This window comes from Teleopsis dalmanni, unplaced genomic scaffold (assembly GCF_002237135.1).
Source record: "Teleopsis dalmanni isolate 2A unplaced genomic scaffold, ASM223713v2 unscaffolded_contig_0187, whole genome shotgun sequence".
Taxonomy (NCBI): Eukaryota; Metazoa; Arthropoda; class Insecta; order Diptera; family Diopsidae; genus Teleopsis; species Teleopsis dalmanni.
In genome coordinates, this window is record NW_024031569.1 from 1 (window position 1) to 16,800 (window position 16,800).

At 27.3% G+C, this 16,800-nt stretch overlaps 1 protein-coding gene and 1 pseudogene across 1 annotated transcript; one reads left to right on the top strand and one right to left on the bottom strand.

Annotated features, from left to right (window-relative positions):
* Positions 1-3,494: 3,494 nt before the first annotated feature.
* On the top strand, positions 3,495-6,786 carry LOC119663169 (ATP-dependent DNA helicase PIF1-like). The gene is made up of 2 exons (XM_038072832.1): positions 3,495-4,235; positions 6,700-6,786. The coding sequence occupies exons 1-2, from the start codon at positions 3,495-3,497 to the stop codon at positions 6,784-6,786; spliced, it is 828 nt and encodes a 275-aa protein (XP_037928760.1).
* Positions 6,787-13,364: 6,578 nt separating this feature from the next.
* Positions 13,365-16,361, bottom strand: LOC119663170 (annotated as a pseudogene).
* Between the last annotated feature and the right edge of the window lie 439 nt (positions 16,362-16,800).

Below are 16,800 nucleotides of genomic sequence, written 5' to 3' on the forward strand. Positions count from 1 at the left end.
TAGTAACTATTTCTTTTGTTGGCGTGCATAAACAAATTTAAGGAAAATATTGCACACGCATTTTTTATGTTATGCAGTTATTTTTATTAAATTTCACTGCAATGCGAACAACAATTAGAAATTTGTTTTGTTAAATTTTTTTGTCACTCTGCTTGCGGGACTTTGTTTAAATTAAAAGATTATTTATTTATAAAAGTATAGAATACTTGTTTAAGCTCAATATGATTAGGTAGAGATCCCTAATTAGTACAATATATGAAATATTTATATTTCCTGAGTTACTTGAATGGAAAATATATATCTATGGTTAGAGATACTTGTCTTGATTCGTACTTAGTTGTTGTCACTTATATTCTTTTTATCCTTGTTAGCTTAATGTGGTGTTGTTATTTATATTGTTTTTTTGAATCAGATTGCTTATCCCCCATGTTTAATATAAACGGTTGATATAATACGAAGAGTCGCTAAAGGAGTTGTTAGGATGTCCAAATTCTACTTTATTTTTAATATTTTCTACATTTTCTTGAAACCGTTTACTAAATTTATAACATAAATAATGTAGTTATTGTTAATATTCTTGATAAACTAAGCATCGCAGTTACCTGATAGTGAGGCAGTATATAAAAAAGCACCCAACTCAATAAACAAGACGTCGCGCATATAATTTAAAAATTCTCATTACTTTTCGATTAAATGTCATATTGCACATATTAAATTTTTTTAATATAAGTTGTAAAAGACGAATTAAAATGAAAAGAACAAACTTTTGAATTTTCAGCAATTCTCAAGCAAATTATAAAAAGTGATATTGCTTTTTTAAATCAGACAATTGTACTGATTAATTCTTTAATACAGAAGCTCTGTCGAAGATGGTAGACTTCCCCTACCTAGGGGAGTTTCAATTATATTATTATAAAGGACTCTCCTACCATTAACACATTATATATTAAACAAATAATATTACCAGTCAAAACTGGAATCGCACTGGCTTTATACTAAAACTACTTCTTAAAACATAAATATATATAATTTTACATTTTAGTGTTAATTATGATATATGACATATTTTGACTTATATCATTTATACAAAAGTAAAACTAAAAGTTCTACGTTAATTAATTAGAATTAACCACAATTAATTTTTAATTAAATTTAATGAATTCCGACAAAATTTGCTTATTTCTGTGAATAAGATCATTCATTCATCTATTCTTTAAAATCTAGATATTTACTGATATTACAAATTATTATCGATGCATTTATAAATAGTTGAAGTAAAACTAATAAACTTTTATTGTCACTAAAATCGGCGCAATCAATTCTATAATTCAATATATCTGTAGTTATTTTACGGTTTGAACTTTTCTGTTGTATATAAATATTAAAAACGGCAAAAAAGTCTGAAGTAAAAATTGAATAAAAATACTTTGTAGGCGTTTCTGCATATAAAGCAAACATTAAACCAAGATAAACTTTGCAATTGTCTGTTTCAGACAATCTGTGATTTAAAAACTCCTACAGGTCAAACGAAGACATCAATTACTTCGGCGCAAGGCAAAGGATATACGTTAAAGAAGTACCCACTACAAAAGCAAAATCTGAATAAAAAAAATTATGCATTACATGCATATTGATGCACTGCATCAAGTAACCTCTCAATTTATGTGCTTATGCCATTTAAACACATAAAGCGAACTATCCGAAATAATTTCAAAATAAAAAAGAAACAAATATGTCGATACTCATAGCAGTCGCACATGCTCCTTCCTCGTCATCATCCATTGAGGCGCTTATGCACTTCATGTGTTGATTGTTTTATTATGATGATGTTAAATTACAATAATCCAGCAGTTGAATCGTAATCGCATTTGTGTGGGTTGTCGTCATTATAGCCATCTGTGCCTTTGGTAACTGCAACTGCTCCGGCAGCATAAGGAAAGCAGCAATCTCATTGCTATGCTGTTCCATGTTTGCTGTAGCAATTCAACAAAAGAAATTTTAAGATTTCTATATAACTTATTTTTTTAGTACATAACACATGCACATTTTTTTGTCATTATCTACTAAAGATACGGTTACGCTATGGAAGATATCTCTTTAGATATGATACTCTTATAATTTTAATATCGAATTCGTTAAAGTTCATAATTTTTCTTTTTAATAATAATATTTTGTGATATTAAAAAGTAATTTTATTTATATAGTTTTTCGGCGTAACATAGGCTATTAAAACATTCGATATTAGTTATAATTTTAATTAAAATAATAAATTTAATAATTTCCGTTTCAAACTGTCCGACAGTTTGTGTGTGTGGGTGAATGATACTGATTTTTTTTTATTTTTTTCAAATAAAAAAAATTTATTACATTAGCATAGATTTCAATATATTTGAAAAATTAAACTGGATATATATACATTTGCTTAATAATTAGAATAGAGGAAAAAGGTATTTTTCTTATTAATTGTAGCTGTGCTTAAAGCAAAAATGCCAAGATTTAAGAATTGAATAAACAACAAAATATTTTTGGGCAATACGCAAGAACTTTACTTTATTCGGAAGTTCCAACATATTTCACATGGAACAAAACTTTAAAAAAGTGGCAGCCACGTAAACGAGGTGTTGCAGTCAATGGTTATCCAGGATTATTTTCAGCAAACACACTGGGTCGTTTATATACTGTTCATCCAAAACAACGAGTGTTTTTTTTTAAGACTGCTTTTAATAAATGTACGCGGTCCAACATCGTATGAGTATTTGAGAACTGTCAATGGTCAGCTATACAATACATCTCATGATGCATGTAGAGAATTGCAATTGCTGGAAAGCGATAATCATTGAGACATTACGCTCCGGCATGCAGTATTAAGTTCTTTTCCACATCAAATTCGTCAATTATTCGCCATATTGTTGACAACATGTTTTCTAAATAATCCCAAAGAATTGTGGGAAAAATATAAATGCTCAATGAGTGAAGATATACTACATAGACATAGAACAACAAATCATGACTTAAATATTCAATTCAATCGTGAAATTTATAACGAAGCTTTGATTATGATCGAAGACTTATGTTTACTTATATCAAATCAACCACTTAAATTATTAGGATTGTATTCGCCAAATCGTTTGGCAACTGATATGCAGCGCGAACTTCAGTATAGCTCTGAAGATTTGGTTGAATTTGTTACATGAAGCGAACAAATGTTAACACACCAACAAAAGCTCATTTATGATCGGGTTTCGAACGCAATTGCGGCAAAAGAAGGCGGCTTTTTTTTCTTGGATGCACCAGGTGGAACTGGAAAAACTTTCTTAATTTTAGTCATTCTTGCAAAGGTTAGGATGCAAGGTAATATCGCTTTAGCACTTGCATCATCTGGAACCGCTGCGACATTGTTAGATGGTGGTAGAACAGTCCATTCGGCACTAAAGTTGCCACTAAACATACATTCATGTGAAAATGCACTATGCAATATAAAAAAACATTCCAATATGGCTAAAGTACTTCAAAAATGTCACATCATTGTTTGGGATGAATGCACAATGGCACATAAGTATTCATTGGAAGCATTAAATCGAACACTTAAAGATTTAAATGCCAACGATAGACTTTTTGGAGGCGCTTTAATTTTATTGGCAGGTGATTTTAGACAAACATTGCCAGTTATTCCACGTTCAACCTATGCTGATGAAGTCAATGCTTGCCTCAAATCATCTATTTTGTGGCGAAATGTCCATATATTGCGACTTACCGAAATCATGCGTGTTGGACTACAGAGGGATTTAGCTGCAGAACTATTTGCCAAACAATTGATGGATATTGGTAATGGAAACGTAAGTCTTCATGAAAATACGCACTTTATTAAATTGCCAGAAAATTTTTGTAAAATTGTTAATTCGAAAGAGGAATTAATAGAAAGCGTATTTCCTCACATATATCAAAATTATCAGAACCATCAGTGGCTTCAAAGTAGAGCGATTCTGGCTGCCAAGAACTTAGATGTCGATGAAATCAATTCCAAAATTCAAGCTATGCTACCTGGTAATTTAATTTCGTTAAAATCCATCGACACAGTGGTAGATGAAAACGAGATTGTGAATTATCCCACTGAGTTCTTAAATTCGCTTGATTTGCCAGAACTACCACCACACAATTTAGTTTTAAAAGTTGGTTCACCAATCATTTTATTACACAATCTAAACCCACCAAAATTATGTAATGGAACAAGATTAGTAATTAAAGGAATTATGGGGAATTTAATTGAATCAACAATATTAAGTGGAAAATTCAGAGGAGAAAATATATTGCTTCCACGCATACCAATTATACCAACCGATGTTCCAATTCAATTCAAACGATTGCAATTTCCAATTCGTTTAGCATTTGCGATGACAATTAATAAATCTCAATGTCAAACATTAAAAGTATGTGGACTGAATTTGGAAAATACATGTTTTTCGCATGGGCAACTATATGTTGCATGTTCCCGTGTTGGAAAACCTTCTGATCTATATATATACGATCAAAATGGCTTAACAAAAAATATTGTTCATGATTTATTTTAAGATAACATGTTATCTAAACGTGTAATCTAACGAGCCAATAAATAAAATATTAAATAGGTCTGAACTATGGACCTGAAAATCAGATTATATATATTTAGAATTAAATCAAGAACGCAAGAAACTATTAAATTCAAATTCATGCAAAATTGTTATATTATTCTGTTTAATGAATTATTATTATTTAGACATATTGAATTAATTGCTGCAAGTTAATTGCTAGACTCATTAAATTTGATGAATGTTACCAATATATGAATGAGCTACAATTCAGTTTGAGCAATGAAGCGTAAAACGAAACATTGGACCACTAATTTTAAACAGCAAAAAACACAAGCGCAAAAAAAGATTTAATGAAATAAGTGTTATTTAACACTTACTTTGTGCTCAATGGTCGTTTGTAGATTCTTATCCAAATGCACCTTTATATATAATTTGGGTGCCATCCAATTTGGCACGAATACGTTTGCCTACGATCTCTGCTGAAAACACTAAATCTTCTAAAATAAAATACACAGCAGTTAAACTACGCGAACGGATTATTGCACCGTCTTGTTTTTACGAAAACTTTGTAGTTACTCGTTCACTATCTAAGTCTTTACGGTGCTGATATAACTCTTCCTCTTCAAGTGGTCCTTGCAAACCCTTATGAAATATATTTCTCATCCACCAGAAACTCCATCTCGAAAATATATTAGCGGTTGAGTAGGGATTCTTTGGGCGTTCAATTTTTCTTCTAGTCCGATTGATGTTAAATTTCTTTATTTACAGTTACGTTTGATTATGATAAACCAAAAATGTAGTAATAAATTCGAAGTTCAAGAAATGAAGATAACCGACACGAGCACCACTCAATATGGTAAATGCAACAAAAATTTTTTAAATCGTGAATAACAGTAAATAGCAATGCAAAAAATTTACAACACTTTTTCAATGTTACAACAAAACTTTATAGACAATGTTACGGTAATTACGCGTACTCGTTCTCGTATTCGTACAACAGAAATTATTTTCAAATAATTCCTTATGCAAATCATGCAAAATTGTTATATTATTCTGTTTAATGAATTATTATTATTTAGACATATTAAATTAAGAGAATGTTTTTATTTAATTTGTATGTTTCGTATTTTTTTTCATAGTAATGAAAAATTTTTATTGTGATCAGAATAAAAAAAACACTAAACAAAATAGATAATAAAAAAAATAATTACTAAAGCTTTTAAGCACGTGTGCAAATGTAAACAAAAGAAACTTTTAATAGATGTTAATGATTGGGTTTAATAAAACTAAAAACTTTTTTTAAATGTAATATGCTCTTTAAACATTCTGCACATATTTAAGTATTTTAAGAAATGTGACAACATTGCATTTATGATGAAATCCATCAAATTATGTTTGTGTATGTTTATGAGAGAACAAATAGTAGAATGAATAAAAATTAAGCAAGAAAATATATTTTCTACAGTATAAGATAAATGCATACGTAGAAACACACATATATATGATACATATGCATACAGAGAAAAAGCACGGAAAAGTAAATAAAGTTTCGGAAAGTAAATTTATAGAAGACAAAAAAAAAAAAAAAAAAAATCTTAATTTATGTTTAAATGCCCTGCAATATTTGAATGTATTTGTTACACAAGCAAAATACACTTACAACACTTAGCACATCGCAAATTGAGAGGGAAACACATACCAAAAAACCATATGCTCAAAATCGCATATAAAGTTTCGTACAAAAACATCAAGAAACCGAAACTGGAGAAGAAAGTATGTCGCAGAGCAATAAAAATAAAACAACAAAAAAAAAAAAAAAGACCATAATAATAGTGCCAGGAAAGATCTTTGGTATTTCAGAAATTTTTTTTTATCTAACCACTAAGTTATACATCAACCCCTAAAACTTTTCCACTTACGAATAATTAAGTATCTCATTAAAATGGCGAATATAAAAATATGCAAAAACATATATATACGTCGCAAATATTGAAGTTTATACTAAGAGAAACTGTTTAAATCTATACAATTTAATACATTGAAAACATAATTACACTAATAATTTATGTACTAATTTGGACTTGATGTCACTCATATTTGGAAAATGTGTTTCCTCTTTTTCCCCCCCAAGTCGAAAACTGTACGTATTTTACATACACATACGCACACTAAAACATCACGAAAATATGAAGAAAAAACGACTTCGGACGAAAGTTAGACTTCGTTTATATTCGTCACCAACGTCGTTGTTCCACCGCCGTCTTATTGATCGTTGAAAAAAGAAAACTGTTCGAATTTCACACTTTTTCAAAATTAATAAAAAATAAAAAAACAAAAAAAGTAAAAAAAAAAAATACTTTGCAGGAAAAATCAAAATGGCCGCAACACTTTATGTCGAAAAATATTCAATTTAAATAATTTTTAAAGAAAATTAACATATTTCTGTTAAGAATTTTATAAATTTAATCAAAAATTTATTTTCTATTATGGAAAGTTAGGCAGAAACTGACGCTAATAAAACATGCCCAAAAGTACTTATGTAACACAACTATTGATTGAAATTTATTTCACTAATACGAATTATTCATTTCAAATAAGGGAAATCCACTATTAAAGTTAAATTAATTATTAAAATTTTCCATTAAAAGTAAAATTTTTGTTCATTCTTAGCTAAATATGCTTTATGTTAAAAAAAACGTATACACACTTTTCGGAAAATTACTCCATTTTGAATTGATCCCCAGTAAATGTATTCAGTGTTTTTTTTTATTTTTTGCTTTTAATCAATTTCCAAAGATATTAACGTACACGAAACTTAAACATTAAACCAATATCACATTTTAAAGCAAAGCAATCATTATATATATGTTTAATTATACAATTTATCAACTTTGAATTAAAAAAAAAAATTTTTTTTTTTTTTTGCACAAAAACCCAACAACACGGAGCAATAAAAAATCATAATAACAAAATATACGGTGTGTAGAAAATGTGGATTGTGTTCATTGGACACCTAATGTTGGTATGCTTCAACGAAAGCTCTGAAATGTGTAAGAGCGAACTGCGACATCTTATAGAATTTATTATTTTTGCCATAAACAAAAATATATTAAATATTTCATATATATTTAATACTAGCTGACCCAACGAACGTTGTTTCCCCTTGCAATTAATTTTCCTGGCGTTCGTTGCGTTGCTCTTGACTTTCATTAGTACGTGTGATTGTATCCTGGTTTCTTACATTTTCATTGTTTTCTGTCGATCTATTTAACCGACGGTTCTAGAGTAATTGTGAATTCCGACTCCGTCGACCAATATTTCCTCCTCGTCCACGAAGACGTGGCATTATTTTTTGTACGTTATTTATATCTTTATATATATAATTCTTTTTTTGTGTGTGTTCAAGTGAATTCAACGATAATTTAGATTCACAATTTGGTCCACTGGATAACGTTTTTTAATTATTATACAGTTTTTTGGTATTCATATACATTTATATTAGACATTTAATGCAACGGCAGTTTTACTATTCATTTTAAAGATTTTAAACTTTTTAAACAAATCAAAGTAAGCATGAATAAATTTTAAATTTCTAATATAAATGTGTATGGATACCAAAAAATAAAAAATTAATTAAAAAGACATTATCCAGTGGGCCAAATTGCGAATCTAAACCTTCCTTGAATCCACTTGAACACCCACAAAAAATTTCATCAAAATCGGTTCAGCCGTTTAGGAGGAGTTCACTGTCAACACACGTACAGAAGAATTATATATATAAGATATATGAAATATATTAAATATTAGAATATTAATATTAAATAAAATCGAATTATTAAAAATTATTAAACCAGTAAACATTAGAATATTGAAGTTCAAATATTAAAAATTAAATAATGATAGTACTCAATTAATTAAAATAAATTGATTAAAATTTCTTATATACCAGATATTCTTATACACAATATAACATGTATATATTTTATATTATAATTGAATATCGAACCTTGACCAACCATCTATTAAATAACAATTGAACTAAAAGAACTTAACTAATACATCGCAATTATAATCAAACAAAATTACGTATTTTAACGTTTTGTATATCAACCACAAAAAAGCAACATAAACCTAAATATCTAAATATTATAATCTCAAATTTTTAATTCATCAGATTCATAATAAAATATAAATCATTTCCAGATACAAGCAAAACTAAAAAATGGAAACAAAACAAACCAATCTTGCAATTTCATCAATCACAAACAAGGATGATTCAACAAATCCAATTCATACCACTAATCCTCCACCAATGCCAATGTTAAACTCATCACATCATCAGGATGCAGAAAATGAAATAATAACCATATGTGGTAAGTATCACAAATCCCAACATTATCAATATCAATATTCTATTACAAATCATAAAATATCTTTCATAAATTACTAAATAATAATAATCTCATTACAATATTATAAAATTAATTTATACATAATATCATTATAATATTCTTCACATTAAATATCAAAATAAGTCCTAATCTAGTTGGATATATATCCACAAAAATTCTAATGTTAATATGTATTCGAAGATCTATTACATATAAATCATACATATACATCTACCAATATCTATACTCATCATAAAATTAATTTAATCCATACTATTTTATAATATATTCTATCAATCGCATGAACTAAATAATTAATAAAAATGTGTTTAAATAATAGAAAAATAATAATACACCTTATTAAAATCAATATTTCCAGATTCAGACACATCTATATTCCAACTGCATGACACAACCTCAGCATCATATCATCCCCTAAATGCTTCCATTGACAATACCTCAATCAACACAAACAAACGTAAAAAACTCAACCAATCAACAATCGACACACAAACAAGAACCATAGATGCACCACAAACAAATTTATCATCAAACAAAGCATATTAGAAAAAAATTATTCAGGTATATTATCGCATAATTATAAGAATACCTTATTCATCAACAATAACAATATTTCTTATTATACATCAGATGATTCATCTACCCTATCTAACCTAACAAATAATATAAATACTCAGGTGGCAAACGTCTTAAAACCACCAATACTTTCATCTACCAAAACAAAAATTAATATTTCTTTTCTATTCATTATGTATGTAACTGAGAAAAATGTTAATTTTATTGATAACTGAATGTGTAAAAAACTGTGTGATTGGTAATGACTCTGTTGACCGTAGCGTGTAATTAATTAGTGAGAAACATTAAAACAACAAATTCGTTACTAATTAAAATTCAAATACAGTAGCTTTATACGCTGTCACCGAAAATGTCGCTTTGGACAGACAGCAAGACAGACACACAACCTTTTTAAGAAATTTGAATTACAAATACTTTAAGGCGAAGATTTTAATTAATTAATTGGACACACTTTTCGATATGCCAAAAACGACGCATACTAAGTGGCTTTTTGCTCTTGATACACTGAATACTTCCCACACTGTTTTTGGTTAGACCAATATGCAGCGCGGTACCGGCCAGATTGAGCATTTAAGTCTCACTGACAAAAGAGTAAAAGACTTCTTAAAGTAACCGCAACATCTTAAGCATAAAATATGTAGTAATTCTATTTAAGCGCAGTGTAAACTTAGCAGCGGGAAACAAATTAAAATTAATAAATTAATTTTTTAATTTAAATATGAACAAAGTATGAGTATATATAGTACGAGTTTGTAGAACGCATAAAGTAGTTGTTTTACAACTTCAATAATTACAATATCAGGTCATAATCATAAAATCTATATAAATGTATTTTTAAATTTTAAAAATAATGTATACTTCGATCATTAATTATTATTTAATAAGTCTTTTCGTTAAATAAGATTAATACAATTCAAAAAAATAATCATAAGTAGTAATCATAAATAAAATATTATTAAAAAAAAAAGTCAAAATTATTAAAGCAATTTTTCTATTTCTTACAATATGTTAAAGTTTTTATTTCTTAAAGTGAGTTTAAACGATCAGATTGGTTTTTTTTTCACCCTATTGCAAAATTAGACCAACCTTGGTCAAAATTTTCGACAGAAAGGAAGTACATTTTTGCCACTGAACAATAAATTAACACAACACAAGTGCAAAATAAGATTTAATGAAATAAATAACACTTACTTTGTGCTCAATGATCGTTTGTTGGTTCGCAATGGTCGTTTGCGGGTTGGTTTTGGCAAAATCTTGCGTTCTCCTATCACTACAACATGCTTTCCAGAGAACTTTTTTTTCAAGTTCACGCACCAAAATTGGCTGGCGATAATAAAAAAAATCTCAAATAATATAAAACGAGATTTCGGGAGTGCACAAAATTTTTTTATGTGTGAAAATTTTGCTCAAAAAATCCACAGTAAACTCGTAACAAATGCAGAAATAAAAAGTATGCGACGCGAGTGCTAAAAAATCTACAGTAAACTCACGCTAATGTCGGAAACAAAAAAGTACGCGACGTGAGTGTAAAAATTAATAAAAATTCCTGCAATACATAACACCCGATAACAAAGGTGTTTGCAGCGAATTTTAATTATCAAGTATCCCAAAAAAAGGGAGAAAAGTGACATAAAAATTAAAAATCTTAAAAGTAAATTAAAATTAACAATCAAATTGTGAATTTGTGTTGGAACATAAAAATATGTATAAATAAAAATATACAATAACTACATTAAAGTACTTCATGTACAAGTTGTATTTCAAAACATAAAATAAATTAAAAGACAAATATTCCGGTACACAAAGTGGTACAAAGTTTTTTAAAAAAAGAAATATTTTTAAAAAAAGTGCAAACATATTTACAAAACCTTGCTATAATTAAATTAAAATAAAAAAAACCGGGTACGTTGGATTAAGAAGGTAAACAAAAATATTACGTAAACAAGTATTAAACAAATGTAAATTAATTCTTACAAATTGTATAACAAAACAAATGAACAAGAAATAAAAAATAAATTAATGTAGTTTAAAAATTGTATTACTTTTAACCGAAAAACCGGAGAACCGGAAATCCGTATTATTATCATCGAATATATAATTAATATAAAAAAAATCTAAACCGAAACGCAAACGATTTCTTATAAATTGACAGCAGAGCTCAATGTTTAGCACAAAAAGCTACTGTAATAACACCTAACCGGTGTATAATCATAGAAATAAAAACTTTTTTACAAATTTTTGAATGTATAAAATAACTTCTTAGTCCCGTCAACCAAATAAAAGCCAAATAGTATTTAAAATAAATGAAAATTTTTAAAATTATACTAAAACAAATCTTATAAAATTAAAAATTGCTGAAAAATATAATGCATGCGTATTTTTTAACAAACAAATTTTACAAAATTATATGCTAAAATCAAAATGTACTAAATGTACAATATATAAGAAAAAAAAAGTACATAATTATTTCAAAATCATAGTTTTATAATGTACATAAAAAAAATACAATATATACAACAAACAAAAATATGCCTACAGAAATTAATTAACGATTTGATTTACTGCATTATTCACGCTTTTACTAACAAATTAAAGGTGGTGGTGTGTGTGCTTGTTGTTTTTTTCTAAATGAGTATTATTACATATTACTATCTAAAACAAAAACTTTTTGACTAATGTAATAATATATTTTAGGCGTATTATACATATTTTTTTAATAATATTTTATGGAACAATTTTAACACACAACACTTTAAGCTTTAAAAATTTTACACATAGAAAATGTCTTGAGACTCTCTAATAAATCTATGGAGCAACAAGAATGGGAACAATACTGTTCTGTTGCTTTAACAATTTAATTGTGAAAAAAAAACCCTATTTTGTTTAATAACAACAGATTTATAAAAAAATATATGAAAAATGCCTAACTATATATAATAAACTATAATTTTCACAATATTTAGAATTTAATTATTTTTAATATGAATTAATGTCTCTAATATCGTAGACCGATTTTTTTTTGTTTGTTTTTAATTTTTAATTTTTAGTTTCTTTTTTTTGTGTAAATGAAAAGTAAAAAAATATTGGCAAGTAAATATATATATACAAACGAAATTTATGATTTTAGATATTATGATGAGAATCAGCAGTAAAATACAAAAATTCAATAATGTGAATAGCATGTGTAATATATATGTGTGTGTATGTGATGAACAATTTAATATATCTAATTTATTTATTTATTTATTGTCTAGTAGGAAGCAGTGTTAAGAAAAACCAAATCAGCACAAAAATTAGATTCGCTTTAATTTATATAGTAGAGTTTTTCAAAGAAGAAAAGACAAGTAAGTTTTTTTATTTTAAACACAACAAAAAATATTTTACAAAAATCTACATAATAATATTAACACAAAAACAACTAATTTGGAAAATAATTTTAGATTTTATAAATAAAAGCACAGCTTGTCTTTTCTTGTTTAAATATATGTTTGCTTGTTTTTTTTCTTGTAGTTTAAATAAATTCTCTTCTTTAATAACATAAGATACTAATTATGTAAAGCTTTTTGAGCACGACATATAAAATTCTTTCAGATATTCTATTTAGCAATATATTGTAAATATTAAGGCGATTTTTTAAACTATTAAATTTTTATAATGCGTTACATGAAAAATATTTACTTCTTTAGTAAATTTTTTATATAAGTTTCTGGCTAACTTAACTATGTTAATCTTCAAGTATATTAATTCTAACGTTGTTCAAAATTACAGATCTTATTAAAAAAAAGTCCTGATATCTATAACTAACTATATATTTTATTTGTCGTGCTCGGAGCCTTTGTTCTTCTTCTTTGAATGTTTCGTATTTAGAACTTACCTTGTGGGTCCCGTTGCTGTGCATCTTGTGTTGTCAGTAACAATTCATCCTGAGATCTATCATGTTGCCAGGGTGCGTAGCCTAAAAGAAGAAACGCGTGTTTAAAAATTTTGAAATGAACATATATCCTTAGAAATATGTATTACAATAAAATTTCAAGTCATTAAACTACAATTTACTTGTAGCATTTTATATTATACGCAAGGCTTAAATAATTTAAATTACATTTCATTTATTTAGATTTTTGAAAAATCATTGATTAATTGTTCAAGTATATAACTAACTTATTAAATTATTTGTTAAAATTATATTTTATGTTCACTTATATTTCGATTACATTCTATGGTCTTTCTTCAGGATACTGATAGATTATAATATAATCAAGGTACTGTACTGATTAGACTACAGTCAAAAATTAGTGAAAACAAAATATATTTTTTTTATAATTTAAAAATTGTGCATTATTTAAACAATTAACAAATTAAGCTCGTCATTAAAACAATAAATTTAATTTTGTTGTAATATAAAATATAACGAAAGAAACTTGTTTTAAATAAAAAAGTTAAAACAATAAATTACAACTACAACAAATTTTATATTTAATTTTAAGACTTTTTGTAGAATGTTTGGGTAATTTTTTATAGTGACTTAAAAATTTTACTACATAAAATGCAATTATTTACCTTGACTAGATCCTTCTCCTCCTTGACTTGTACCAGCATTATGATCTAAATCATCCATACCCATTTCTTCATCATTGACCTGAGGTTGCTCCTGTAGCACCTACACTCATTCCTGTCGATAATGCTGTTGATGATGTCGGAATTTGTGCCGCAGCTGCTGTTATAGCGCCAGCACCAGCTAATTTTGCAGGCTGCTGAAGTAATTCGGATTGATTAGATTGCATTTGAGAGGAGTTTGAGTTGTCATGAATATCTGCAAATGAAATAAATAAATATTAGGTTAACATTCATATTAACATTATTTAGTCATTTAAGTAAAATTGATTTTTTTTTATATAATATACATACCAGTCATGGCATTTTCAATGCTCCTGCGCCGAACTTTTCGTCGACGTCTTGATGGACTAGAAGAACCTTCACGTGATGCAGACAAATCTTGTGAATCCATACCTGATTGTCCAACACGTGCACGTTTGGTTTGTTCTAATGTATAACCAGAACTTAATTTGCTTGAACCACCACCGACACTACCAGGTATGTTTAAACCCCGATGATGTTCAGGCTTCGGTGCACCAGTGCGATTATCGGATAAACCTTTAATTTGCAATGACTCAGCAGCTTTTAATAAAGCCGCTAATTGATCTTGCGAAATATTTACTTCGCCACGATACATATAGTCCATCATTGCGGTCAACTCCTGATACTTAACATCTTTCAAAATTAGAATAGGATGTTTATCATATTGTTGTTGAAGTAAGGTCTAAAAAAAATTCATAATGATTAATTAAATATATGCATAGATGTTATTTGTTTATTATTTATTTAATACTTACTGCAAAATATGGACTACATGCTGATAAAACAATTTTGTGTGCAAATTCCTGCAATACATAACATAAATATGTTGTTAAAATATTGTAACAAAAATAGTAATAAATAAATATTACTTTCAACTTGCACAAATAATATTAAAAGTTAAATACATTATTTTTATTCTTATTATTTCAAAGAAGAAAAGACAAGTAAGTTTTTTTATTTTAAACACAACAAAAAATATTTTACAAAAATCTACATAATAATATTAACACAAAAACAACTAATTTGAAAAATAATTTTAGATTTTATAAATAAAAGCACAGCTTGTCTTTTCTTGTTTAAATATATGTTTGCTTGTTTTTTTTCTTGTAGTTTAAATAAATTCTCTTCTTTAATAACATAAGATACTAATTATGTAAAGCTTTTTGAGCACGACATATAAAATTCTTTCAGATATTCTATTTAGCAATATATTGTAAATATTAAGGCGATTTTTTAAACTATTAAATTTTTATAATGCGTTACATGAAAAATATTTACTTCTTTAGTAAATTTTTTATATAAGTTTCTGGCTAACTTAACTATGTTAATCTTCAAGTATATTAATTCTAACGTTGTTCAAAATTACAGATCTTATTAAAAAAAAGTCCTGATATCTATAACTAACTATATATTTTATTTGTAGTGCTCGGAGCCTTTGTTCTTCTTCTTTGAATGTTTCGTATTTAGAACTTACCTTGTGGGTCCCGTTGCTGTGCATCTTGTGTTGTCAGTAACAATTCATCCTGAGATCTATCATGTTGCCAGGGTGCTAATTGATCTTGCGAAATATTTACTTCGCCACGATACATATAGTCCATCATTGCGGTCAACTCCTGATACTTAACATCTCTCAAAATTAGAATAGGATGTTTATCATATTGTTGTTGAAGTAAGGTCTAAAAAAAATTCATAATGATTAATTAAATATATGCATAGATGTTATTTGTTTATTATTTATTTAATACTTACTGCAAAATTAGACTACATGCTGATAAAACAACTTTGTGTGCTTTAAGAAATTTTCCTTCAGCAGCGATTGTACAATCCACAAGTGTCTGACTTGTCAAAAGATTGTCAAAGACACTGATCAGAGTGCTCTGATGGTTGTTCCATCGCAAACAAAACTGCTGATCGTTATCCATTTTGGACGAATGATAACGTCAACCTTTCTCTTATACAAGACGTTATAACACGTCTTCAATGTTTTAGCGGGAGTCCAAACTTAATGTTGTTTCTTTCTTGTTACTGCTTGTATCAAAATTCAGTGGGTGCTCTTCTAAGCAAAATAAGGATAGTGTAGAATGGGAAATGACAAGTTCTTTGTTTAGTTAAAGTGATACATCACTTGAGTTTCTTAATTTATTATTTGGTATTATCAAGTAACAATGTTGCCTAAAATGAGAAAAAAAAATTAAACAATTAATAACTATCAAATATAGTAGAATAAAAATATATATATAGTTATAGAGTTCAATTATTGATTCATTATTAAAATAGTAGATAATTTTTTGAAAATATTTTTAAACCAAGATTTTTTTGCATTTAAAATAAATTATCTGCAATTTGTATGACTTCTACGCTCAGGTAAGGGTAAGGTCAGCTCAATATGCTATTTATGAACAAAAAAAAAAAAATAACTTCATCTATACAAAGAAATAATATTTTATATATTATTTATATTTTTAGCGAATTAATAGTAAGTAAAATAAATTGTCATTTTGATTAAACAGAAGTAAAAATGATCGCATATAATTCAACCACATTAATTTCAGCTCAATAAACAATCACAAATAACTAAATAGAAAAAGTACACTTTTCAATATAAAAAA

Bases quoted from the DNA above. Each gene is read 5' to 3' on its own strand.
- LOC119663169 (XM_038072832.1), top strand. From the start codon at position 3,495: ATGGCTAAAGTACTTCAAAAATGTCACATCATTGTTTGGGATGAATGC. The intron at 4,236-6,699 runs GTAATTAAAGGA...TTCCCCCCCAAG, and splicing joins TATGTAATGGAACAAGATTA to TCGAAAACTGTACGTATTTT.